The 26,760-nt window shown below is 41.4% G+C and overlaps 1 protein-coding gene and 1 long non-coding RNA gene across 2 annotated transcripts; both read right to left on the reverse strand.

Moving 5' to 3' along the window:
• Positions 1–1,489: 1,489 nt before the first annotated feature.
• Positions 1,490–3,951, reverse strand: LOC141764474 (uncharacterized). Its single transcript, XR_012593268.1, has 2 exons — positions 3,030–3,951; positions 1,490–2,906 (listed from the first exon to the last, which is right to left on the reverse strand). It is a non-coding gene; the product is annotated as an uncharacterized LOC141764474 (long non-coding RNA).
• A 10,102-nt stretch (positions 3,952–14,053) lies between these two features.
• On the reverse strand, positions 14,054–25,738 carry txndc11 (thioredoxin domain containing 11). The gene is made up of 13 exons (XM_074629742.1): positions 25,473–25,738; positions 23,489–23,585; positions 22,977–23,096; positions 21,731–21,828; positions 21,394–21,523; positions 21,102–21,195; positions 20,768–20,880; positions 20,445–20,648; positions 18,504–19,206; positions 16,877–17,064; positions 16,650–16,762; positions 16,375–16,455; positions 14,054–15,513 (listed from the first exon to the last, which is right to left on the reverse strand). The coding sequence occupies exons 1-13, from the start codon at positions 25,595–25,597 to the stop codon at positions 14,979–14,981; spliced, it is 2,601 nt and encodes an 866-aa protein (XP_074485843.1). The 5' UTR covers positions 25,598–25,738; the 3' UTR covers positions 14,054–14,978.
• Positions 25,739–26,760: the final 1,022 nt, after the last annotated feature.

Consider the following 26,760-nt stretch of genomic DNA (forward strand, 5'->3'; position numbering starts at 1 on the left):
TTGCTGTGGGATGGCGTTCTATTCCTCAACCAGGATTCGTTGCAGGTCAGCCAACGAGGTTGTGTTGGTCACTCTAACACGTACAGCACGCCCAAGCTGATCCTACAAGTGTTGAATTGGGTTGAGGTCTGGACTCTTGGCAGGCCGTTGTGGAGATATGGGACTGCCACTGGCTGCAGAATCTCATCCCGATATCTCACTGCATTGAGATGGCCTTCAATGATGACAAGCCTTGTTTTGCCAGTGAGGGAGATGCCGCCCCACACCATGACACTTCCCCCACCAAAAGCTGTTACTCCATCGATGCAACAATCAGCATAGCGTTCTCCACGTCGTCTCCATACTTTGACCCGGCCATCCAACTTTCGCAGACAGAACCTGGACACATCACTGAACATGACATTCCCCCACATGTTCAGGTTCCATTGTCTGTGTTGTCGACACCAGCGCAAACGGGCCTGTCGGTGAAGGGCAGTCATTGCAGGCTTCCTGGTAGCCTTATGAGAATACACTGTTTACCATTGGCAGAGCATTTTGGCAAATTTTTCTTGGGCGCTACCCACATAATCAGCTGTGCTGCTCATCCCACAAATGCATGATCCTTACAAGTTGGACATCATTGCGAAGGTAAATAAACAGGCTTTCCAACGATGTAAAATACAATGCCAATTAGCATTGTAACAACAGAGATATAATCAACGAAACACAAGTTTCCGAACTTTGTTTTTCCAGTATATATACTTTAAAGTATACTTTCATGAATTAAAAGATGGGCTACAAGTATAAAACTAGTAAACTAACAGGACACCTATAGTTCACAGTATAGTTGCAGTACAAAATGTAAACTAATTGTGTACTCAAAGTTTAATACTACTACACTTTAAGTATATACCTAAAAGTATACTTTTATAGACTAAAAAGTGGGCTACAAGTATAAAACTAGTAAACTAACAGTATACCTATAGTATAGTTCACAGTATAGTTGCAGTACAAAATGTGAACTAGTTGTGTACTTTATTCCTCCTACACTTACTATACTTCTTTGGACCAAATTGGCCCACTTTATAGTTTATAAAAGTATACTCGTAGTATACTTCTTTTTCGTAAGGGGATGTGATGACAGTAATCTTAAAACTTCAACGTGCTTCAACAAGAAATAACTTAAATATATTTTTAAATAAACATGTGTGCAGTTTTTAAGAGCTGCAGCAAAGATGTAAAAAAAAAAATTGGTATATTGGAAAACATATAAAACATCTCTGTGGCTGAGAGACTTGCAGTGCATGATGCTGATTTAAGACAAATAACCTCCATTCAGACTGAAATTAACAGCACGACTCCTACTTCTCCAAATTAAATCTCAAAGGCATTTAACTCCTTGTTGAACGCAGTGGTACATGAAGGAACTGGCCTTCTACCTCCGAGAGGTCAAGGCCCAGTTACGTGCTGGTTAATCTTGTGTGACAAAGAGATTTTCCAAACAGACGGGTTAAAGCATAATAATACAATTTATTCCGAACAATCAATGTTGCATAAGTAAAATAAAAGAGTATACAGATATCTGGATCCAGTCTACGTGTCCCTGACAACATACAGTGCATGGGTCAGTTCGCGAAGTCTGAACCCCGAGCTATCCCTGATCCAGCGTTTTATGGTTTACACAATATTAATATTCATGAGTTATGGCACGTGATGTTTCTGCTGCATGTCTTCTTCTTCGTTATCTCCTTCTGGCTCCGTCCTCTCCTTGACCTTGCAAAAGAAATACAGCACCTGCCATCCTCCCTTTCCTCACCATCACTCTATTCATAACAAATCCAACAGTCATGTTATTGTAAGCATTCTTGTACATAATAAATCCAACAGACCCTCTTTTGAACTTAACTAAGTTCACCTACAGATAATGTTACATACAGATATATTTATTATAAGCATAGATAATGTTACGTACAGATGTATTAATTATAAGCATCATCATGTTACGTACAGATGTATTAGTTATAAGCATCATCACACAACCTCTTCAGGATCAACATCTTCACTATCCCCCACCATTTCCAGGAGACCCTGTCTCTCAGCTTGGAACATGGCCATCTGATAAGAAGGAGGTGCATCCGGATGCTTTCGTTGCACAGCAGAAATAATCACACGCTCAGTGAGGTGGCGAATACATGGAATACAGCAACAACCGCATAATACTAAGCATGCACCCACAGCAAGGATTGAGGAGAATAGAGATACCACCATGGACTTCCATTTCCCAAAGGTACGGTCTAACCAGTCGTTAATGGGGCTGTTGATGCCGGAGTCATCGTGCATGGATTCAGACAGCGTCCGGAGCCCCTCTAGTGCCTTAGTTACAGTCCCGTCCGGCGCTGTATTGTTAGGGATGAAAATACAACATGAGTCTTGGAACATTGAGCATACACCGCCTTTCTCTGCCAGCAGCATATCTAATGCCATTCTATTTTGGATCACCATCAGTGACGTAGGAGCCATTTGTTCAGCTAGTCCGGCAATTGCATCACGGGTTAGATTAGTCAAACGGAGAACATTATAGTGGATGTAGTTAATGCGGTCAACATTTTTGTTAGGAGTGATAGGGATCAGAGCACTTATTAGAGGTATGTTTTCAAAGCCTGCAGCTATTTGGTCAGCTAGTTTATATTCATTAGGGGAGCTACCTTACTACATCATTCTTTATAATCTTGGTTTAGCCTCCCCCCCCTTGTAGCCCACACCTTCCACCCTGCTTCTGAGTGAAAGCATTGTCTATTGTTAAAAAGAGTTACTTGTGATTAGCCAGTTTTTAGCAGAGTGCAGAGGCGAGGATGATAAGTAATGTATCTAAATTAGTACAGTCTGTGCTTTCCCAGGTTATTCAGATTTATCTGAGTACACAAATTCTACACAAGGGTCATGGTATTTTCTCTCACATTCCCTAAAACATTTAAAATACATGACAAATCACATTAAGAAAGTTTGTACAGAAGAACGAGGACAAGAGAGGTAAACACAGATACTACAACAAACGCCACTAGCAGTTTGCCGCACTGCATGATGCTTCTAGTTTGTTTTCCTGCGCGCAACTGAAAAACTTTTATCTGGGTGGTCCTATTTTATACTGGTTTGGGAAAGGAAGTGAAATTTCTCTCTGGTGGATTCTCCCCACCCCTGGTTTCTCTTTTTGTCTATTTTTGTCTATTTTAGCATTTATTCTAAGCAACAATTTTTAATACAATGTGATATATAATGTTTTTCAAAAACCACCTAGATGAGTCCACCTAAACAACCATGTTAGCCTGATTTAACTGTAAATACAGGCAAGACCTTGTAACCTTCTTTCCCTTATGTGTATCTCATCACAGTCACAGTTTATACAGTATATGAAAAATAAAAAATTATACGTGACCCTCTTTTCACGTAGCCTGGGCTCCTTGTGGGGCTTCCTCCTCTACTGCTTCAGGTCCTGTCCTGCTGCTGGAGCACTTTGTTAGGTGCCACCAGTTGAGTCCTTTTCCTGCAAGCTGCACAGCTGTTGCAGTTCTGGCCAGAACCTTGTGTGGGCCTGTCCAACGTGGCTCCGACCACTTCCTCTTTAACACCTTCAACCAAAGGTGTTCCGGGGGTCCGGGGTCAGGTCCTGGAACGTCCTCTGTGACAGGGGTGACAGGTTTGTCACCTGTATAGGAGAGAGCTGACACAAGAGCATTAACCTTCAAATAGTATGGTCTGTAACCGAGGTCAGGAAGGGGAGAGGGGTTTTGGGACGGCCCTGGGAAAGGTCGGCCACACGTAAGCTCAAATGGTGTGAGTCCTGTTGTTTGTGGATGATACACAGTGCCAAATTTGTGTTGTAGTCCCAGAGCCTTTTCGACAGATTGCAGGTCTTTATTTTTGAAATGTGAACCATTATCTGACCTGATCAATTTAGGAAACCCATGTTTCGGAATGTACATGGTTCCTCTTTTGCTGTATTCATAGACACCACAGCATAACCTGCTTTTAACCCTTTGGTGGGATGACGGAAACAGCAACCATCTGTAAATAAGCTAAGGTCAGTTTCCGTTAAAGGGGAGTTTTCTAAGTCCAGCCTTAGTTTTACAAAGGGCAGCGATTTTTCTGCACAGAAGTGCTTCTCGCCATCAGTCATATTGTCAGCCATATTACAGCCCTCATGTACAAAGGAGATGTGTGGTTTCGAGAGTACTTGTAAGATCTTGGTCTGTCTGAGGGGGGTGAGAGTGAAACAGGAGGATGTGACATATGTTACAGTGCTGTGAGAGGTCAGAATCTGTAGAGGATGGTGCATGACTATATGACCTACTTTGTCTACAATTTTTGCCAGAGTAGCTGCATATCTGACACAGGGGCTGGCTCTCTGTTCTTGTGTGTCTAGCAAAATGCTACAATAGTACAATACGTTCCTAGCTCCTCTGTGTTTCTGATATAAGACACCATGGGCTGTACTAAGCTGCTCTGAGACATCCAGATGGAATGGTTGAGAGTAATCTGGGAGAGCGAGTGCTGCGGCCTCTGCCATTTCCTGCTTGAGGTGGATAAACACCTCCTACTCCTATCCCCCAGGTTGTATCTAACAGATTTTGTTGGAACTCATCTTGATACGTAAGATCATTATTTCTGTCATAATTCAGAGTGCAGTGGAGAGGATCGGGAACAGGGAGGTAAGGGTGTAGAGCCCTAATCCATGGTTGCTACATGTTGTAAAAGTCAATCAGAGGGTTTCTGTCGGCTAGCAGGGCCCAATATATGTCTGCACAGGGTGGTGGGGCATCAGGTGAGGTATCAGGACTCAACATGCACATGCGATCAGCACTGGAGGGGGAGGAGCACACCATTTCTTCTCCTCCGGGGAAACTCACTATCACAGCTTCTGGTGAACAATGTACAGAAGCCCCAAGTACTGCCAAAACATCTCTTCCCAGGAGATCACGTGGACAATCAGGTGCATACAAAAAGGGGTGCTCCATCACCTGTCTCCCAAGCCGGACAGGAAGGGGAACAGTAAAAGGCAGTCTTTGTTCAGTGCCGGAAAATCCCAAAACGGAAACATAGTGAGAGGAAAGGGAACACATAGGTTCAGCTAAGGTGGAGTAACGTGCTCCCGTATCCACCATGAACCATCTTCGTTTTCCGTTCACTGTCAACTGGAGACAGGGCTCTGCCAGCCCCTGCCCCTCCATCTCCGTCGGGCACCCCTATGGGAACATTCCTGGTGTATATGGACCAGGTGGAGGTCCCTGCGCAGAGTACCCGCTGTATGCCTGCATTGGAGCTAGCTGTTGGTTTGGTGGAGTCTGTATTGTTGGCTGATATGACTGCTGTGGAGGCCCTCTCATCTGCTGTTGTTGTTTCTGAGGACAGTCACGTGCCCAGTGATCCGGGCTTCCGCAGATGTAACAACTGCCTCCTCTTGGTTGGGCATACCCCCTCCCCCTGCCTCCTCCTCCTCTCCCTCTGCCTCTATTCCGGCCTTCATGATAAGGGGGCTGCTGATATGGGGCAGCTTGGTAAGGAACATGATACTGGGGTTGATATATAGCCTGTGGCGGGCCCTGCAGTGGATAAGGATTCTGTGGCGGGGCTGGAGCTGGTGTTACAATTTGAGCCATCTGGGTATCTTTCTCTTAACTCCTTCCGGAGCATGTTTTAACAGAGCTATTCTGAACAGAGACTGCTGTGATTCTTTATCTGGGTTCACCCCCGTAGCCCCCGCCCACTCTGTCTTTGCTCTTTCTATGAACGTGCGTCCGCTCTCCCCGTTCTTAATCTTAAACACCAAGCTGTGGAGCTTGCCCGCTGTTATGGGATACTTTGTCTAATAGCATTACCGAAGGAGGTAGCGTAGGGGTTAAAGTTCCAAAGTACCACCTAACACTTGAAACAATGGTGCCATAACTTCGTTTGTATAATCACTGACCTGTGGGGTTGGTACCGGACTAGGGGTAGGAGGAGGATAAGGAGGGGGGTTGGGATGTGGGCCAGGTGGGTACTGCTGATGGAGGGACATGTAATGTGGCGGCTGGCTAGTATGTGGGTTTGGTGGTGGGGGTGCGCTAGGACTGGGTGAGGGTTTCACTAGTGGTTTTGCTTCAGCGGTTTTTGCGTGGGTGGCTTTCGTCTGGCTGCCTAAGGCTGATAGTGCAGCCATCTGTATCACATTATATTTTACCAATTTACTTGCCAACTCGTCTTCTTTCTTCCTCAATTTCCTCCTTACAAACATATGTCCCTTTTCTTTGTCTTGTCTTGCTTGCAGCAGCTTTCTATGAACCACCTGTATTAATGCTCTCATCACTGGCATGAATTTGGCTTCACTTCCCGTGGCTGGAAAATGCCCTTCCTTCACTGTCATGTTATACCACTCATCTAGGTCTTGAGTCTCTTTATTTCTAGTCTTGGGATCAAATGTACAGATTACATTGGTCCTGACTTTAACCCATTGCTGTCCAAATGATAAACGGGGAGGCCCACAGCCACCCCGTTCCTCACAGTCTTTGTCAAATTCTCCGTCCATTCTGTCCAGTACTATTTCACACAGGTTTATTCAGTTTATGACAGTAACTAGATTCAGAGTAAATGGGTCGCTATGCCCCTCGCTGTGATCCTACCAACATAAGCTTCTACTGGACACTTTGATGTTCCAGCGATGTTGGCCCAGTATCAACAGTAAGTTTTAATTTTCCTCTGAATACTAGTTATTAATGTACACTCATACAGGCGCTCCAAGCGCTATTTTTACACGCTACTAAAAGGGCAGCTTTCCTCCTTTTAGTTTTCAACACGCTACTAAAAGGGCAGCTTTCCTCCTTCCAGTTTTCGTTACTAAAAGGGCAGCTTTCCTCCCTTTCAGTTTTCGTTACTAAAAGGGCAGCTTTCCTCCCCTTAGTTTTCACTAAAAGGGCAGCTTTCCTCCTTTTAGTCTTTACCAAAAGGGCAGCTTCCTCCCCCTAGTTTTCAACAGAAAGTCTTTACTTTTGCAACATTTATCACTACAAAGGAGATTCAGCACAACAAGAGAGATAATTTAGAGTAAGCCAATATGCAGAGTTCGATACAACAGGTTCTGCTTACCTTAAGATTTCAGGGCCCTTTCTCTCTCTCGCCGGTCTGTCCGTCCTTTGGACACGCTTCTCAATGCCGAAGATCACGTCGGGGTCACCAATTGAAGGAACTGGCCTTCTACCTCCGAGAGGTCAAGGCCCAGTTACGTGCTGGTTAATCTTGTGTGACAAAGAGATTTTCCAAACAGACGGGTTAAAGCATAATAATACAATTTATTCCGAACAATCAATGTTGCATAAGTAAAATAAAAGAGTATACAGATATCTGGATCCAGTCTACGTGTCCCTGACAACATACAGTGCATGGGTCAGTTCGCGAAGTCTGAACCCCGAGCTATCCCTGATCCAGCGTTTTATGGTTTACACAATATTAATATTCATGAGTTATGGCACGTGATGTTTCTGCTGCATGTCTTCTTCTTCGTTATCTCCTTCTGGCTCCGTCCTCTCCTTGACCTTGCAAAAGAAATACAGCACCTGCCATCCTCCCTTTCCTCACCATCACTCTATTCATAACAAATCCAACAGTCATGTTATTGTAAGCATTCTTGTACATAATAAATCCAACATACAGTATTTTTCTTCAGCACCAAGCACACTGGCTCCTACAGAAAACAGTTAGATTTTTTAAAAAGGCTTGTGATTTCCTAAAACAGTTGAGCACGGATAGTTTTAAGCAAACACTATCAAACAGGATTAAATGGTGCATTTGTTGGGGAATATTTTCAGAGTTTTTAATATTCAAACAAGAAGTTGGCCCCTTATTGTGGGAATGCTGAAACAGCATAAGGGCCAACTTCTTGTTTCACTATTAGAATCACATCAATCAGTATTGTTCTTCTAAGGCATGGGTCTCAAACTCGCGGCCCGCGGGCCAATTGCGGCCCGCAAGACGATATTTTGTGGCCCCCACCTTGATATGAAAGTTTAATGTTAGTGCGGCCCGCGAGTTTTATGTGAATGGCAGTTTGCCGCGTTGTGTGTGGAAGGTCCCTTTGTTGCGCGAGCCCGAGCTGAACGAACCTACCAATCACAGTGGGGTATATGGCTCCCGGGGGCGGGCAATCGGCCGGGCTTGATGCAAGCAGAGAAACATTTCACAACAACTATGGCGGCGCCCGTGTAACATCGCATAAGCTTGATTAAAGCTTGATTTATACTTCTGCGTTGAATCGACGCCGTAGCCTGACGTGCACCTCTCCAGAAATGTAACTACACGTCGCGGCGACGCAGACCGCAACAGCTGTGATTGGTCCAGTCTCTCAGCGATGCTGAGCGGCCAGGACCAAGTTCTACTTCTCTCTGCCTCCATCTTTTCAATGTTTGTTCACACAAATCGACTCAGATATATTTTGTCTTTTCGGCGTTCCAGTAATGTAAGTAAAAGTTCTGTGGTTCAACAGTTATTAGCTCCAACTCCGCTCAACTTCTGTTTGTAGTACAAGAAGAAGAAGAAGAAGGAAACTCATAGAGACGCCGCCGCCAACTAGGTGGTGTAATTGCAGAGCAACACAAACACAGCAGGCACAACTTTATTGCGGAGTGACACCAAGTGGAATGAATATATATCATGTCACACAGCCCCAATCATGTCTTTTTCAAAGCCTGCAGTGAAGAGAACGGTTGGTGACGAGCACAGACAATTTCAGGAAAAGTGGGAGACGCAATATTTCTTTGTTGAGCACAGGGGCACCCCGACGTGTCTTATTTGCACAGAGAAAGTTGCGGTGCACAAGGAATACAACCTGAAACGTCATTACTCAACTAGGCATGCTGAGGAGTATGCAAAATACCAGGGAGATGATAGAGCCAACCGGGTTGCCAATCTTAAAACATGTCTACTGAGGCAACAAGATTTCTTCAAGAAAGCAACCAAAGAGAATAATGCAGCAGTCGAAGCTAGCTACGTGGTTAGTGAGATGATTGCTAAGGCGGGAAAGCCATTCACAGAAGGCGAGTTTGTCAAAAAGTACATATTACAGGCTGCAAGTATAGTCTGTCCGGAAAAGAAGGGTCAGTTTAGCAACATCAGCCTTTCTGCCAACACCGTGGCAGAGCGCATTTCTGACCTGTCAAGTAACATTTATGATCAACTGCGTGAGAAAGCCAAATGTTTCCATGCATACTCAGTCGCTCTTGATGAGAGCACAGACATCACTGACACTGCCCAGCTCGCAATGTATGTCCGTGGTGTTGATGACAATTTTGAAGTGATGGAGGAGTTGCTCACAGTAATTCCAATGCATGGCCAGACCACCGCTCAGGAGATATTTCGCCAGCTGTGTGATGCCATTGTGGATGCCGGTTTGCCATGGGAGAGGTTTGTTGGAATAACAACCGACGGAGCGCCATCAATGACAGGGAGGAAAAATGGACTGGTGGCACTTGTTCAAAGAAAACTGGAAGAGGAGGGTGTGGAGGAGGCCATTGCTCTGCACTGCATTATCCATCAGCAGGCCCTTTGCAACAAATGCCTGAAGTTTGACAATGTGATGTCTGTCGTTGTGAAATGCATCAACCAAATCAGATCCAGGGGCTTAAAGCACCGGCAGTTCTGTGCTTTTTTAGAGGAAATGGAGTCGGAATATGAGGATGTGCTCTACTTCCCGAGGTACGTTGGCTCAGCAGGGGAAACGTCTTGAAGAGATTGTTTGAGTTGAGAGCAGAAGTGAAAGCCTTCATGGAGAAGGATGGGGTGGCTGTTCCTGTGCTAAGTGATCCCAAATGGCTCATGGACTTAGCTTTTCTTGTTGACATCACGCATGAGCTGAATGTACTGAACAAGAAGTTACAAGGCCAGGGGCAGCTCGTCAGTGCTGCCTATGACAACTTGAGAGCATTCTCCACAAAACTTGTGTTATGGAAAGCCCAGCTCTCTCAGACAAACCTTTGCCATTTCCCAGCATGCAAGGCACTCGTGGATGCAGGCACACCATTCAGTGGTGAGAAGTATGTTGATGCCATTGTGAAGCTACAGGAGGAATTTGATCACAGATTTGCAGACTTCAAGACGCACAGAGACACTTTTCAAATTTTTGCGGACCCCTTCGACTTTGATGTGCAAGATGCCCCTCCTGTGCTTCAAATGGAGCTCATTGACCTGCAGTACAACTCTGACCTCAAAGCCAAGTTCAGGGAGGTGAGTGGAAAAGCAGACAAGCTAGGGCAATTTTTGAGAGAATTGCCCCCCAGCTTCCCTGAGCTTTCCCGAATGTTCAAGCGGACCATGTGCCTTTTTGGGAGCACATATCTGTGTGAAAAGCTCTTCTCCACCATGAACTTCATTAAGTCCAAGTACAGATCCAGACTTACTGATGATCATCTTCAAGCCATACTGAGGGTCTCAACTGCTTCCTCCCTCAAGCCAAATGTGGCTCAGCTATGTGAGAGGAAGCGCTGCCAGGTCTCTGGCAGCAAGGAGTAGGCAAGAGAAGCCATGTTCAGAAGAACCGTTCATGTTCTTCAATGTTCCATTCATGTTCAGGACAGTTCATGTTCAGAAGAACCCATTCAAGTTAAAGAACTGTTAATAATGACGTTTGAGAAGATTGTTTTTTTTTTAACAAAGCTTTTTTTGTGGAATACCTGATGCGGCCCAGCCTCACCCAGACTCTGCCTCCAGCGGCCCCCAGGTAAATTGAGTTTGAGACCACTGTTCTAAGGTTTACTCAACTTCTTCAACTATTTCTTCCGTACGTTTTTTGGCCTTTAACTAGTCCTGCATACTTTCAGCTACAGAAACCGTTCAACTATCAAAATATTCAGCTCATTAAGGACATTAGTGCTATGACTTGGCTTGTTTCAACTATTTATACTTTTTAAAATATTAAACTTTTTCCAAAAAAAATTTACAATGTAACTCAATGGAGGAAATCTTCAAATCCTCTTAAACCTACGCGTGGGTCGTTAAGGGCTAGGGTGTGTGACATCATCGTTAGAGTGCGAGAAAGCTTTGAAATCTTTTGAAAATGTTACGAACAAATTGCTCCGTAGCCCACAGTGTTCACTCTTAATAGATCATTTTTTCATCAAATTGTAGGAAATTTTGTGCCGGTCGCAGTCATGTAGCTATGGAATCAGTCGGACTTACACATTTGTCTCTAGGGTCCCAAAAGTGAGAGTAAGTCCAACAAGCCGCTCCATAGAGAGCAATGTTAAATCAGATGGGAACTGTCTGACAGAAAATTGACAATGGCACTTTTCAATCCTGCTCCCATGATCCCATTTTTGACTCCACACACAAAAAAAACTACATCAATGCGTTTGGCAGAGACGCTTATCTCTGATGATGACATTATTTTGTCGATTGGACTCACGGTTTTTGTCTGAGAGACACTTTTATGACATGTATGTCTCTGGTTAACTCCTATTATAAACTGTCTCATTGAGGGTGCTTAGCAGTGGCCATCAGCTGATTCACATCAGCCAATCAGAGCAGGCTGACTAACACACACAGGCACACACACACGCACACGCGCACACACACACACACACACACACACACACACACACACACACACACACACACAGAAGGTAACTGTATCTTAACAGGGAACTCATGACAAGTTTTTTTTTCAAAATAAAATCTCTATAGAGTAACTCTATCTACTATATTTTGTCTAACGACTTACAGTTTTTAAAGTTCTAGCTGCTGCTACTGCTACAACTATTACTACTACTACTGTTGCTGCTACTACTACTACTACTACTACTACTACTACTACTACGATTACTACTACTATTGCTGCTACTACTACTACTACTACAACTATTACTACTACTACTACTGTTGCTGCTACTACTACTACTACTACTACTATTGCTGCTACTACTACTACTACTACTGTTGCTGCTACTACTACTACTACTACTACTACTACTACTGTTACTGCTACTACTACTACCAGTGATGTTACTGCTACCACTACTGCTTCTATTATTACTGCTCCTGCTTCTGTTCCTACTGCCTCAACTACTACTACTACTACTACTATTACTACTACTACTACTACTACTACTACTACTGCTCCTTCTGCTACTACTACTACTACTACTACTACTACTACGATTACTACTACTATTGCTACTACTACTACTACTACTACTACCAGGGATGTTACTGCTACCACTACTGCTACTATTACTACTGCTCCTGCAGCTGTTCCTACTGCCTCAACTACTACTACTATTACTACAACTCCTACTGCTACTTTCCACCCAAATACCACTTTCTGTGTAACAACTTATAGATTTTAAAGGTTCATTCCGTGAAAATACTATTTCTGTCCAAGCACTTATAGCTTTCAAGGTTTATTTCACCCAAATACTAATCTCTCTCTGTCTCTGTCTCTGTTTGTGTTTAGCAATGCAGTTCATCTGTCTGATATACATACAAAGCATTTCTTCTTTCCGCCTATTCAGGAAAATTCAAATTTACCACTTCTGACAGTATTACAGTTTAGCTTCCAGCTTTTCTAGCAATGTATTTCAGCTCTTAGCTTCTTTAGCTATTGCAGTTCAGCTTCCAACTCTGCCAGTTGTACATTTCATCTTCTAGGGTTTTCAGCAGTGCAATGCAATGCATTTGAGCTTTAACATTTTTAGGCAAGTAATTTCACATTTCTGCATTTTCAGCAATGCTTTGCAATAAATTTCAGCTGTCGACATTCCCACGCATTTTCAGCATGAAATGCATTTTCTAGTTCACAATGCTCGACATCAACCACAATAAAACACAGGAGGACAATAAGATGAAAGATTTTTAATCAGTAAAAACAGGTGCAATATTTCACATGTAAACAATTGCAGCATTTCATTCTTAATACCTGAATAGTTACAAAGAAATAATATTTTAGTGACTCAAGGATTCCTGTAAAAATAGATCGGTTTAACAAAAGAACAATATCCCCTTCAAAAAAAAAAGAAAGTTTTTGCTAATTACTTCAAGTGCTCTTAGGCTCACCCGCAGACCGGTGAGCAGGCGCTACATCCTCAGTATTAAATAAGCCTCAGCTTCATTAGTAGCCCTCTTGGTCCCTGCAGCCAAATTCTACTTCACTAACCTGTAGTCATGCTTTCACCTACCACTGCACATCCATTTATGAGCAAAGGAATGTTGGGAAAACATCATCATCATCATCTCGTAGTTTGTAGCAGCATAACAGTGGTATTTATTACCTCAGTGGCAGAGAAACAGGCCTTTATTTATAATATCCCCCAGTTAACTTCCTCCATGTTTACCTTTTGTCCTGATAAATTCAGCATAATGTACATTTCCATCAGTACAGCCAGAGTCATGTCACGCGGACCATTTTGCCTTTTCCCCCTCCGAACGATGTTAAGCTACCATGAAAGCCTCCTCCGTCATAATTCCTTTCATAGGTAGGCTTTTAATGTGAAAAACATCAGGAAGTGTTGAGTTTTTAGTGTCACATTGATCAGTAGTAAGGCAAAGGAGGAACAACTGGAATGAACTGAACTAGACTGAATAAGAGAGAACGTGACAGCAGCAGCGTGGTGAGTTTAACACAACTGATGTAATAGGCCCTTTTCACTGCGGCCAATTTGACATGTCATTGCAGGGTAAACACAGGTGTAATTAATAACAGTCATTGTTCCATTTAGGTGCGCCAGGGCCCTGGTATTGTACATGTTGGCTCACTGGAATGGCTGTGACACTAAATAGAACGGGACCATAATTAATTTGATCAATTACACCTGTGTTTACCCTGCTAGTACATGTCAGAATGGCTGCTGTGAAAAGGGCCTATTGGTGTTGTGGAAATGTACATTACTCCGAACTGACCATGTGAGCTGTTTTCAGCCTCTGCCATAGAGTGCTACAGGAATGAATCCTAAAGCCCAGAAATGAGTTAGCATTTTAGCACTTCCGGTTCCCTCGTCTGGAAGTTAAGAGAATTTAACGTTTTTTCCTACGATATAAAATACATCAATAAATACCCCACTCGTGAATTTTGAAACCTTTAATTGTCTTAAAAAAAATGCAGTTGCTAACAAGTGGCTAAATGAGACTACAAAACGTCATCACGCTGACTCGTCCGGCATTACAGCCTCGTAGTGTATATTCGCGTTCATGCGACCGTGGTGTAGTTTGTCTATAGCCTAACGTTAGCTTTGGCAATTGCATTCACACTTCAAAAATCATAAAGGTGGTGTTCATTAGTGAAGATTATCTTGCTGAACAAAACGTGTAAGTATCATAAACGTGTGTTTGCTACAGAGCTTATTTTCTGCAATAATCCAAAACCCAATGCAACAATCCCATTGGCGTTTTGTCAAGGGAACCAGGGCGATGCTAACATCCTGGTTGGCCTACAAAAATACGTCATCCCTGGAGCACTCTATTATTTGAACATCGCTTTTGTACGAGAATTGACGGTAATTCAGGGAAGGTAGAGAATTGGGCTGCAGGGTCTGTGTAGTACATTTAACTGAGGTTAAGTCTTCAACAGAAATTACATTTTTGCAAGCACAGTTGGCACTGAATTCCCATATTAGTGTGTTCCTAAGAGTGGATAAGCCCACTATCACGGTAGCACCTTGGAGTATTCTGACTCTAACAAACACTGCTGTTTCCCTCGCTACCTGCTATCCACCTTTATTTTAAGTGTTTCCTTCCTTCTGTCCTGACTTAGCAGCAGTCTTAGATTTTCTTCTGACAGATCATAGCTGTCATTTCATCCTCATTTTCCATGACAAAATGATCGGGTCATGTTGTCTCTTGGGTTTTACATGACCTCCTCATTGAGGCTTCATTATGCCCTCTTGTTTCACCACATCTCAGGTCTACTTACAGTCCTCCTTCGTTTGGCGCTCTTTCCTCTCTCTTCTTCTTCCTCTGCGTCGCTCTCAGGACTCCCTGCAGACTTGTGGTCAGGAGGCCATATGGCTTCTTTTCTGTTCTGCCTCTTTTCTCTCCACCTCCACCTCCACCTGCTCTTTAGCCTCTGTCCTGTCCTTAAGCGCCATCAGCAGCACCCTGAGCAGTGTGTTGTCATTCAGCAGGTTCTCAGAGGTGTCCGCCAGCTCCTCCAGCCGCCTCACCGCCTCCCCGAGCTGCCGGCTTTTCTCCCGGTGCTGCTCCTCTAAGCTTTGCCTTTCTCTCTGCAGCTCCGTGTTCTGGGCTTCTAAGCTGAGAGCGTCAAATGTCAGTCGCCGGTTGTCGCGCCACAGCTGCGCCAGCTGCTGGGACAGACGTTCGCGAGCGCGACGCAGCGCTTCAACCTCTTGCTGGAGTGCCAGAAACTCTGCACGGAGGATGGCACTGAGTCCTGGATGCTCTGCCTCGCTAGAAGCTGCCGATGGTTTGTCCGCGTATTGTACAGAGCCAGAGTGCTGCAGGATGAAGTGGAGGAGGTTTGGTAACGTGATGGGCAGGTCGTCAGGAAACTTCACACTGAAGTGTTTTCTTGAGGAGAAGCAGAAACAGGGAAGTGGTGGTGAAATACTATTTTTTAATGTGTATATTGTTTTTGTGAAGATAATAAAGTTAATCAATTAATTGAGTACACAGCATTGAGGCTGTTACTGTACCCACTCTGGAGTAGGGCTGCAGCAAACAATTATTTTCATAGTCAATTAATCTGTTGATTACTTTCTCGATTAATCGATTAGTTGTTTGATCTATAAAATGGTGCATAATGTCGATCAGTGTTTCCCAAAGCCCAAGATGACGTCCTCAAATATCTTGATTTGTCCACAACTCAAAGATATTCAGTTTACTGTCATAGAGGAGTAAATAAACCAGAAAATATTCACATTTAAGAAGCTGGAATCAGAGAATTTTGACCTTTTTTCTTAAAAATAACTCAAACCGATTAATCGATTACCAAAATAGTTGGTGATTAATTTAGTAGTTGACAAATAATCGATTAATTGTTGCAGCTCTACTTGGGAGGTTACTGTACTTTGTGTTCTAGAGCTGCAACTAATGACTATTATTATCAATTAATCTGATTAACCGATTCATTGTTTGGTCTATGAAATGTCACGAATCACAATTTCCTGAAGCCCAACGTGACATCTTCAAAATGATTGTTTCATTCGACTAACAGTCTCAAAACCTGAAGATATTAAGTTTATTTTCACATAAGACAAAAAAAATATGCAAATCCTCACACGTGAAAAATTACAGATATAAATTGATTATTTTTCTGTTTGACTTGTTGATCGTTTCAGCTCTAAAGAGTACTCTGGTTATTTCCAGCCAAATATCCACATATGACTAGAAAATACAATCTCTAAATGTATGTGTGTGTGTGTTTCTTACCTGTATTTGGGAAAGAGAAGAATAGAGGGAACGTGATCCACCATGAACTCCCACGGAAGATCATTACGGGCAACATTCACCCTACACAGAGAAAATGTGGTTATATTATTTTTAATTTTTCTTTAAAAGGTTAGACCACAAAACTAATGTTGAACTGTTTATGAAAGTTTCTTTTGCACTAAAGTATAAACTATGATTCAACCAAAAAAAATCTAATTAAAAACACACAGTACTGCCACAATACCTGCATCAAGTCAAACACACACAATCTGTACCTGGCCACAGTGATGGTGCTGTTTCCCTGTAATAGTCTGGCCAGCTGGATGATGACGTGGTTGAGAACAGAGCAGAATCCACACCACTGAGTGTAGTAGAACAGCAGCACATCCTACAGGACAACACACACATTTATATTTTACTCCACAGCTCAAGTTCATGAACTCAATACCGAATCCTTCACACAAATGGATGTAGAGTGGATGAGGTGAGAGTCTTTTCTCACCTTTTGGAGGTCCATGACGGAGGGCAGGAAGGATGAAGTGGTCAGTTCTGTGATGAGGAGGCGTGGAGGTTTGTGCTGGTGTTGGTCTGGACGCTTGGTTTCCCCCTCCCATCCTCTCTTGTCTTCTTCTCCCACCAAGTGTCTCTGCAAGAGGCTGTACGGAGCACTGAAGTTCCTGATGAAGGCCTCTTTAACAAGATATAGAGACACACAGTGAAAACAGAGAATTACTATCAGGATCATATTCTAAACAACTGACAGTGGATCCAGAAGCACATGCAGAATGGTTTAAATGTATTTGTCTCTGTTCATTACAAACATGAAAATGCAGATAACCAAGACATCATTATACATCCTGTAGGAGCCAAAAACAACATTTACATTTTTACTGTGAAAAGGTCATCACATAGAAGTAAAAAAAGGCCTCAACACCCTGTGTCCCATTCATTACATTACATATTGGTGGTGACTATTCCCTGAAAACATCTGTACAGTAGTACAGTATGCAAAACATCATGAAACTCAGACATGAGCTGATCTGATGATATGAATAATATGCAAAAACGCTGTTTGCCTCAGATGTCTTTGTTTGATGATGTGTTGAATTTGCATCGAACACAGAATTGGTGAATCTAAACAGACATGGCAACTACACTCTAATTTGACTCCTCTGGACTTAAAGCAGCAGTGGGTAGAAATGGAGCACATATGATTAAAAGAAGTTATTTTTATAAAACGGTCACTATATCCTGACAGAAGTGCATGAGACAGGTAATCTGAAACAAATCAGGTGCCTCTGTGTCCTCCGGTGCTCCTAACGGCATCTGCAAGATTTCACAGACCGGAGGAAAACAACCAGTCAGAGCCGAGCTGGAGTCTGCCGTCTCTGAGCAGCTGTCAATCCCTCACAAACTCGGATCAAACGGCCAAACTAGGCAGTGCTGATCAAATATGAATCAATATTCTGTTACTGTAATGCCTATTTCTCGCCTCTAATGTTTTCAGAAACATCTTGTAGTGTTCTGTTTAGCTGTAAAATGAGAAAGTTTGTGCCCCGGCAGCCATGTTGAGATCACTTGAGGAAAATACCAAGCACCGCCCACCAGCCGGAGCAAACTTTCTAATTTTATAGTAGGAATAGGCGTTACAGTAACAGAATATTGATTAATATTTGATCATCGCTGCCTAGTTTGACCGTTTGATTAGACCGTTTGCCTCCGTTCAATGAAGAGCCAATAGGAACGATCTCTCTCTGAAATGACCTGTGATTGGCAAAATATTTTTTTAATGCCTGAAAACAAACCATGAGGAGGTGCAGAAGTCTAGTTTTCTCTCAGAACACTTGAATTAGAATATGCTGAAAGGTTATTATGGAAATTTTGCCCAATGATGCCAAAAACATTCTACCTACTGCAGGTTTAATCCCATTTGAATATTATTGCGTCTCATCTCTCTCTATGACGGCAGGCTTTTCACTCCACTTTCAAGTATGACCATTTGGAACAGCTATAAACTCTTTTGACTTTAGACGTGATCTGACGACAAACTAGTTTGTTTCAAGCATAGCCTCAGAGTTAGAAACCAAATAAAACCATGTGATATGAATGAAATAGTGTCCTAGTCTTACCCAGAGACTCAGTCAGCGTGGCTGCTGGGCTGCGGTGGAGAACATAATGAACTTCGTCCTTCAGGTTCACAATAGCTGCAAATGACCCATCGCCTTGTGCTCCAGCCTCCTGGTGGGGAGAAACACTTCTGTTGCCCGTTGCCCCGAGCCTCACCGCCAGAGGCCAGTTCAGAGCAACATCCAGCACGTAAAACCTGAGCGTCTTGTTGGTCTGACACCGCAGCCCTGTGATGCCGTCTCCTCCCTGCTGAGGGGCAGAGGGTGGAGGGATGGAGGAAGGAGGAGGTATAAAGGGAGCTCTTTGCACATCTGGCTCCTCTTTGGCTTGTGATTCATTGAGTTGAGGTTCTACTTTTCTGCAGCAGGCACTGTATTGACTAAATGGGCTGTAGCTGCTCAGAAAATTGCTACAGCCCACTGAGGTCGCGGTTTTTATGGACACAACAGGTAGTCGGTGTAGGCAGCAGTGTCGGAGAAAGGACTGCAACACGTCTCCTCCCGGAGCCGTGGAGGAGAAAGAGCAGCGTACAGCGGAGCTGTTCAGGCTCGATGGTGACAAACTGAGGCACAACTCACACACACTTGTACTGGACTCTGGGATAAGAACTGACTGGCAGCACAGCAAGTGAGAGGTAATACTTTTGTCCAGGCTGGAGTGGTTATTGTTGTAACAGGAATGATAACGCACAGCAATGTCTGCAACCTGAAAGACACAAGAAACAAAGTAATAATATATATATATATATATATATGAAATGTAAGTAATACAAATGAACTGGTAGCCAGTGAGGGGAGGCTAAGATAAGGGTGATGTGGTTTAAGATCCTTGCTGCCACATTTCGAACCAACTGCAATCAAGAGAGAACTTAAACATGAATAAATAGAGTTCCACTCTGGTAATTGGTGATGAAATAAAAGCACGGATACATTTCTGCAGGTCAGCAGAGGATTAAAATGATCTAATTTGGATATGTTTTTTAAGTGGAGAAAGCAGGACAACCTTCTTGATGTGAGCATCCAAAACTGAGGTTACAGTCAAATAGGAATCCCAGATTTCTTAGGTCTAACATTTATTGACAGACTGTCAAGGTTAATACGGATGAGCTGAACGGAGTTGGGTGGATTGAATAACCACATTTATTGTTGTTAAGCTGCTGCAAAGTTGTTGGACATAAAGCACTTAAACTCGTTGACGCATTGAATGAGAGTGACTGCTATTATCGCCAGATGTTATTGGTGCATACAGCTGGGTGTCGTCAGCATAAAGATTTAAGGCAAGTTCATTTGTACAGCACTTTTCAACAACAAGGCAATTCAAAGTACTTTACAAAAGACAGAAAGGCATTAAGAAAATATCTAAAAGAAACACAAGGTAATAGAAATAAAAAAATATAAAGACACAATTATATACATTTTAGAAAGAGTAAAACAAAAATAAATAAGATGAAAATAAGCTAAAATACAATAACACAAATCACACTAGACTAAAAATTAAAGTGCAGCTATGCAGTGCAAGAAATTTATAAATAGTCCCAAATGTAACTTAATAAAAGTCAGGAGAAGATCTCAGTTTTTCTGGGAGTTTGTTCCAGATATGTAGTACATAAAAACTAAAATGAATATTATGTAAGAGTAATATTATATTTGTGAATGATGTCTGAGGGGAAAAGTATCTAAACAGTAAAAACAGTAGTGGACCTAAAACGGAGCCCTGTGGCACACCACAAGTGAGATAGTCAGTAGAGGATGAAGCATTACTAAAAATAGATACCACCGATACACATAAATATCATTCTATGGTTGAGGTGGGATTGGAACCAGAGTAGAGCGGTATCAGAGAGATCAAAGATTCTCCATTGTATCAAATACACCACTGAGGTCAAGTACTAGAAGTAAGCTAATTTCTGTTTGCCCTCTGTGATTTTTTCCATCCCCGCTCACCTGCTGTAGTATGGGATTGGGTTTGGACCCGAGTGGATTGTGCGGCAGGAACAGCAGCAGTGCCGGACCTTTAGACAGCTCATGTTCCAGGAGACGGGACTTTGTTCCTGGAGGCTGCAGCCACTGGAGGACGGTCTCGCGGTGTTCAAACACCCAGCTACAGATGGCCTGTGATGTGAAGTTGCGTTCCCTTCGAGGGAAAATCTGACAGAAGAAAACACACAGCACAATGCCAGTGCAACGCTTTAGTATACATCCAACATGACAGTAAAATGTATCCAGCATTTAATTACATTTTCTAACCCAGTGTTTTACGGCCTTACCAAAGAGGAGTTAAATTTTCTCTTAAGATAAACTGTTTCATCTTCTTTTATTGAGATGGCCTCCGCCACCTGTTTGTTGGTCACAACACCGAAACGTACAACACCACGGAAATCTGCAACAGAAAAACAGAGAGAGTCACGGCTGGAAACACAAACATTAACCACGTTTTACTGATCATTGCACATTTCCTATTTTTAACATACTCACTGCTATCTTTACTGTTACAAAGGCCCAAGTTTCCCCAAACTTGGCCATTTCTAATTTCATCTTACATACTTGACATGATTACAAAGTTGAAACAACTGGCTTCAGTGCTGTATGATCATGTCTTACCCCTCTTTAGAGCCTGCAGGGCAGAAGACAGATATGTGATGTACCCCGGCGGCTGAGGAGAGGAGTTAAATTGGAAGAAACCCACCACTCGAGGCTGGAAATACACAAGAGACAACCAATTAGAGTACATCATACGGAAATATAGCTTTACTCAAAGAAGAAGACACCTGTGTGAAGACACAGATAATTCAACAACAGTTAAACTTTTAGGTCTACTCTAGCATAACTCTTTGGACCAGGACACACAGTAAGGAATAAACTCTCCATCAGACGGCATGAATCCAAACAATACCTCGTGACAGGAGAGGAACTCTTCGAGTGTGGCTCTTGATGGGAGGTAAGTGAGCGGTGTGATGACTCTGAGGATAAAACTTTCCACATATGGAGCCACAAATGGACCCTTATACTCTATAGGCCCAAATCTGAAGCATAGAAACACAAAGACAAACAACATAATGGATCATTTGGGCGATCCTCCACCAACAACTTAATTGCAGTTACGTTGATCATAAAAACAATTATTTACACAGGAAATAAAACATTCACATTCAGGTGAAGATTTCACACAGGAAATGCCACCAACTAGAGTTCATTAAACCACAGTAACTTTGAATGGTTGAGCATCTTACCGTCTATAAAACAGATGGATGATCGGGTACTGATAGAAGCGGTTTTGCTTCCTACATTTCCCGTGATTCCACCAGCAGTTAACTGCCACAAACTGCACCTGTGTTTGTGTGTATAAGAGTGAGAGAAAAAGAAACAGAGTTGAACAAGTAAAACTAGTTCCAGACCACAGAGAGAGTACATCATGCGTGAGATCGGGCTTTATTCTGTCTCATCAACATCACAAATGAGCCCCACACATTCTAGTTAATAACTTCTTCACAGTGAATTTAGGGGTTGATTTAATTTAATTTTTCCATCAGATTTCTATAAAATCCACATTAACTGGGTAGCTCTTGGACACTGTTTGACAGTTTATTTAGATTAATACTCTACAAATACTTATCTTTCTTAGCACTTAATAGTAGGGGTGTAAGAAAATATCGATACACGAGTATCGCAATATTATGTTTTAACCTCTTAGAAATCTGACGGCCCCCGGCAGACCCGGCCACTATTCTGTTTTTCTGAGGTTATAGCGGGCTCAGTTTTAAAGCTAGAAGTGAAGATACTGGCATCATATGAAACTAAAAAACCTAAAGAATCCATTGGTACCAACCATGTCATACTTGCAGGTCATGAAGGAGGCTAAATAACGCTCCAAACGTATGCTAAATTTTGCTGAGGAAAAGCTGGCATGGCCATTTTCAAAGGGGTCCCTTGACCTCTGACCTCTAGATTTGTGAATGAAAATGGGTTCTATGGGTACCTACGAGTCTCCCCTTTACAGACATGCCCACTTTATGATAATCACATGCAGTTTGGGGCAAAAACCATGCAGTACAAATGTGTTATTTTCACCTATTCTAAAATGGTGTATTTGAATCCATCTGCATACTGGGGTCCCTAAACAGTCTTGAACTACATAAATTGGGTATCACAGTAAAGCTTGGACTCCTGTGGATGTGTAATGATGGTACTCCGCATAGTAGCCATTTCACATAGTAACTTTTTTTTAACTCAGATTTTATACATATGATCTTTATACTGTGAGTTTTCCTAAAATTAGATTTGAAAAAAATCTCAATATATCGCCTTGCTTACAGTATCGCAATATAGCTAAATAGCTAAATTTACTCTTCATTGTAAGAATGTTACTACACCAACTAGCCTTAGTTTTCTGCTACCTTATCAGTGATCAACTAAGGTGGCTATTTGGTATACAAACATTCCTGCAGAGTGCTTGTTGTGTCCTCATGTATTCTGTACCTGTTTGGCCAGCTTCTTAGCCACCTGCTGCACTTCCTGCCGGGCAGCCATCGAGTGAGCACACCACGGCGCATAGAAGAAGATGAGAGATACCTCCGCCACACTCCTGAGACGCTCCACCTGGAGAGAAAATGTTAACGTTACAGACATGTTACTGACTAAACCACTGTGCTAGATTGTAAATCTGTTTGGGTTTTAAGTATGAATTAACCCTTGTAGTTGAAGTGCTTTGAGAGAAAAAGATGTGCCTCAAAGAAAGAAATCTGATGATTTAAGACAATGCCATAAACAATCTGCACCAGTCACAGATGAAAACTACATAAGGAAACAATTTAGCGAGTTTTTCACGCACGAGAAACGTAATGAATTAAAGCTATATGCACTCTGTAGCCTCGTCACATTGTTCCTCTGATATGGCCGTCCTCAAACCCATTTATCATGCACATTTTACAATATCTAATAAGGAAAATAACATCTGACTCGTTTCAAAGTGTTTTGTCTGTGAATCTCACCTGGTCCAGCTGACCCAAGTAGAGGTCCACTACCGGGGCCTCGGCAGAGAAGAACCGCACCGGAGGCCGAGCTGCTGCCACCACATTCTTAGCACGGCTACACAAAGAAAAGATTTCAGTGTAAATCAGAAATTCATTTAACCTTTATTTAACCAGGTAGTACTCATTGAGATTAAGAATCTCTGTTGCAAGAGAGACCTGGCCAAGACAGCAGCATTTAAACATGACACCAAAACTACTACACCCTTTCCACTCTGTTTTGGCACAGCTGGAGCAAAACAGCCACAGTCACAGACAAAAGAGGCAGGACGTGCCCGAGATCATTTGTCTACAATTTGCTTCAAATTTCCATCTCCACATCTGATAAGATAACATAAGTGTGTTATTTTTGCTTGTTCTTAAATGGTGTATTTCTGGTGTGCTCTTTATACTATGACAGTTTTCTAAAATAAGATTTTTTATTTTTTAAATTGCAAGTATTGCTTTATATATATATATCGCAATATATTGAATTAACAAGGAAATATAGCAAATCCTTTGATTTGAGGAGCTGGAACTAGAGAACATTGGTATTATTGTTTGATTAATAAAGCCAAGTAATTGATTATTGATCAAAATACTCAATTAATTGACTGATTGTTTCAGCTCTACATATTTCTATTTAAATAATATCTTGAATGGAGTATTTTTACAATAATATTGCAACTTTTACTCAATTAAAACATTATAATACTTCTTCCAACACAACCGGATAAGAAGCAGGATATATCTGAGATCTTTGATTAATACAATTATTGATCGATTGATCAGAATACTCAATTAATCTACCAACTGTTTTAAATCTACAGATTAAGCTGAAAATACTTTTGAACTGTCTACTTAAATGGAGTACTTTTACTTGTAATTAAGTATTTTTACAAATAATATTGCTACTTTTACTCAATTAAAACATTACAATACTTCTTCCAACACAACCAGATAAGAAGCAGGATGTATCTGACATCATTTTGTTAGCATATTTGCTTCAAGTTTCAGCTGAAACCTCCACAGCCGGGTTCACTGGGGCATAAATGTGTGTTGTTTACTACAGAGTTGTGATAGTTACACTGTTGTCTTTGGAGTCATTTTCAATCTCCACATCTGATAAGATAACATAAGTGTATCTTTTTTGCTTATTCTAAAATGGTGTATTTCTGGTGTGTTCTTTATACTATGACAGTTTTCTAAAATAAGATTATTTTTTTTGTTTTAAATTGCAAGTATTGCTATATATATCGCAATATATTTAATTAATAAGGAAATATAGCAAATCCTCTGATTTGAGGAGCTGGAACTAGAGAACATTGGTATTATTGTTTGATTAATAAAGCCAAATGATTGATTATTGATCAAAATACTCAATTAATTGACCAATTGTTTCAGCTATACATATATCTTTACTTACTTACTCTATTTTTACTTGTAATGGAGGTTTTTTTACAAATAATATTGCTACTTTTACTCAATTAAAACATTACAATACTTCTTCCACCACAACCAGATAAGAAGTCATTTGTTAGCATGTTTGCTTCAAGTTTCAGCTGAAACCTCCACAGCCAGGTTCACTGGGGCATAAATTGTTTACTACAGAGTTTTGATAGTTACACTGTTGTCTTTGGAGTAATTTACAAATACAAGACACAAAAAAGTCTTACATTAAGAAACTGACTAACTCTTGGTTAGTTAGTAGGCTGTCTTGTTTAAACGGGTCAAAGCATTAGTTAATTAATCCTCTTGTCCTAAAGTACACGTCAGTGTCAGATCAGCTGCACAACATCATAATTAAACCCTGATTAGTTCACAAGTAGACACATTATAATTAAGAATAGCTAATTTACGATTTACTGAAGCTACAACAACATTTACCTCAGCAAAGCCATGTCATGTTAGCAGCCTGCTCACACACAAACACACTACTGTAATGTGAACAGCTGCTCTTGTTTACCTGCATGTGAACTTCACGGCCAGTACGAGCAGGACGCCGAGCACGATAGTCCCGCAGAGTAGCCCCGGTCTCCGGGCCATCAGAAACAGCACCTGCCGGAGAGACTGCCGCACCCGGCGCAGCATTACAGGCTGTCGGCTCTCCGTCCCATTTATACGGCCCGGCCGCTGCTCTACGCCTCCATTAGCCTACCGGGGGGCGGAGAGGAGAGAGGAGGAGAGGAGGACTGGTTCTACCGGGGGGACGGAGCTAACCTGGATTGGACATCGGTGCTGCTGGTGTGTCTGGTGTTCAAACACGGTCAGACCAACCTTTCTTACACACGTAGACTTCTCACTTCCGCAACAATGACGTAAGGGAGAGACCGTAAAGTGCTGTTGAGATGTTGAAAAGCAGCGCTGGTACGTTTAACAACCGTCGTAAAAACAAAACAAAAAAAAGTTGGTTGCGTCAAAAGGGGGTATTACATTGGTCTGAATCATTATCACATGTCAATTTCAGCAATTATTGTGTTTGTAGTTATTTTTTTCGTATTGAGTCTTTAGCTGCTCTTTTGAGACAGTCCCTACGTTGTTATGGCGACAGCCGTTGCTGCCTTGACGACCGTTGAACACTAGAGGGCGGACGTTCAACAGGTTTTCACTCAATCAAACTCATAGAGGTTAGTACGCTTTAAAACCTACCCCTCAAGATAACCGTGGTTTTATATATATATATATATATATATATATATATATATATATAAATATAAATAAATAAATATATATATATATATAGAAATATAAATAAATAAATAAATATATATTTATATATATATATATATATATATATATATAGAAAAATATATATATATATTTTTTTCTATATATATATTATTATTTTTTTCTATATATATTTTTCTATATATATATATATATAGATAAATATATATAGATAAATATATATATATATATATATATATTTTCTTTTTTCTACATATATATAGTTTCATTTAGTCCGTTTTAGTCATTATATTACATATAATTTGCCTTTTTTTTTGTATTTTTTTTTATTAAACCTGCAGTTGGCAGATTATTTATTGGCATCATTTGGCAAAAAATCCTTGGTAACCTTTCAGCATATTATTTAATATATATATATATATAAATAGAGAAAAATATATATATATATATATTTATATATATTATTTTTTGTTCTATATATATATATATAATTTTTCTATATATATATATATATATTTTATATATATTTATATATATATAAATATATATATATATTGTTTAATTTA

Source organism: Sebastes fasciatus, chromosome 3, assembly GCF_043250625.1.
Source record: "Sebastes fasciatus isolate fSebFas1 chromosome 3, fSebFas1.pri, whole genome shotgun sequence".
Taxonomy (NCBI): Eukaryota; Metazoa; Chordata; class Actinopteri; order Perciformes; family Sebastidae; genus Sebastes; species Sebastes fasciatus.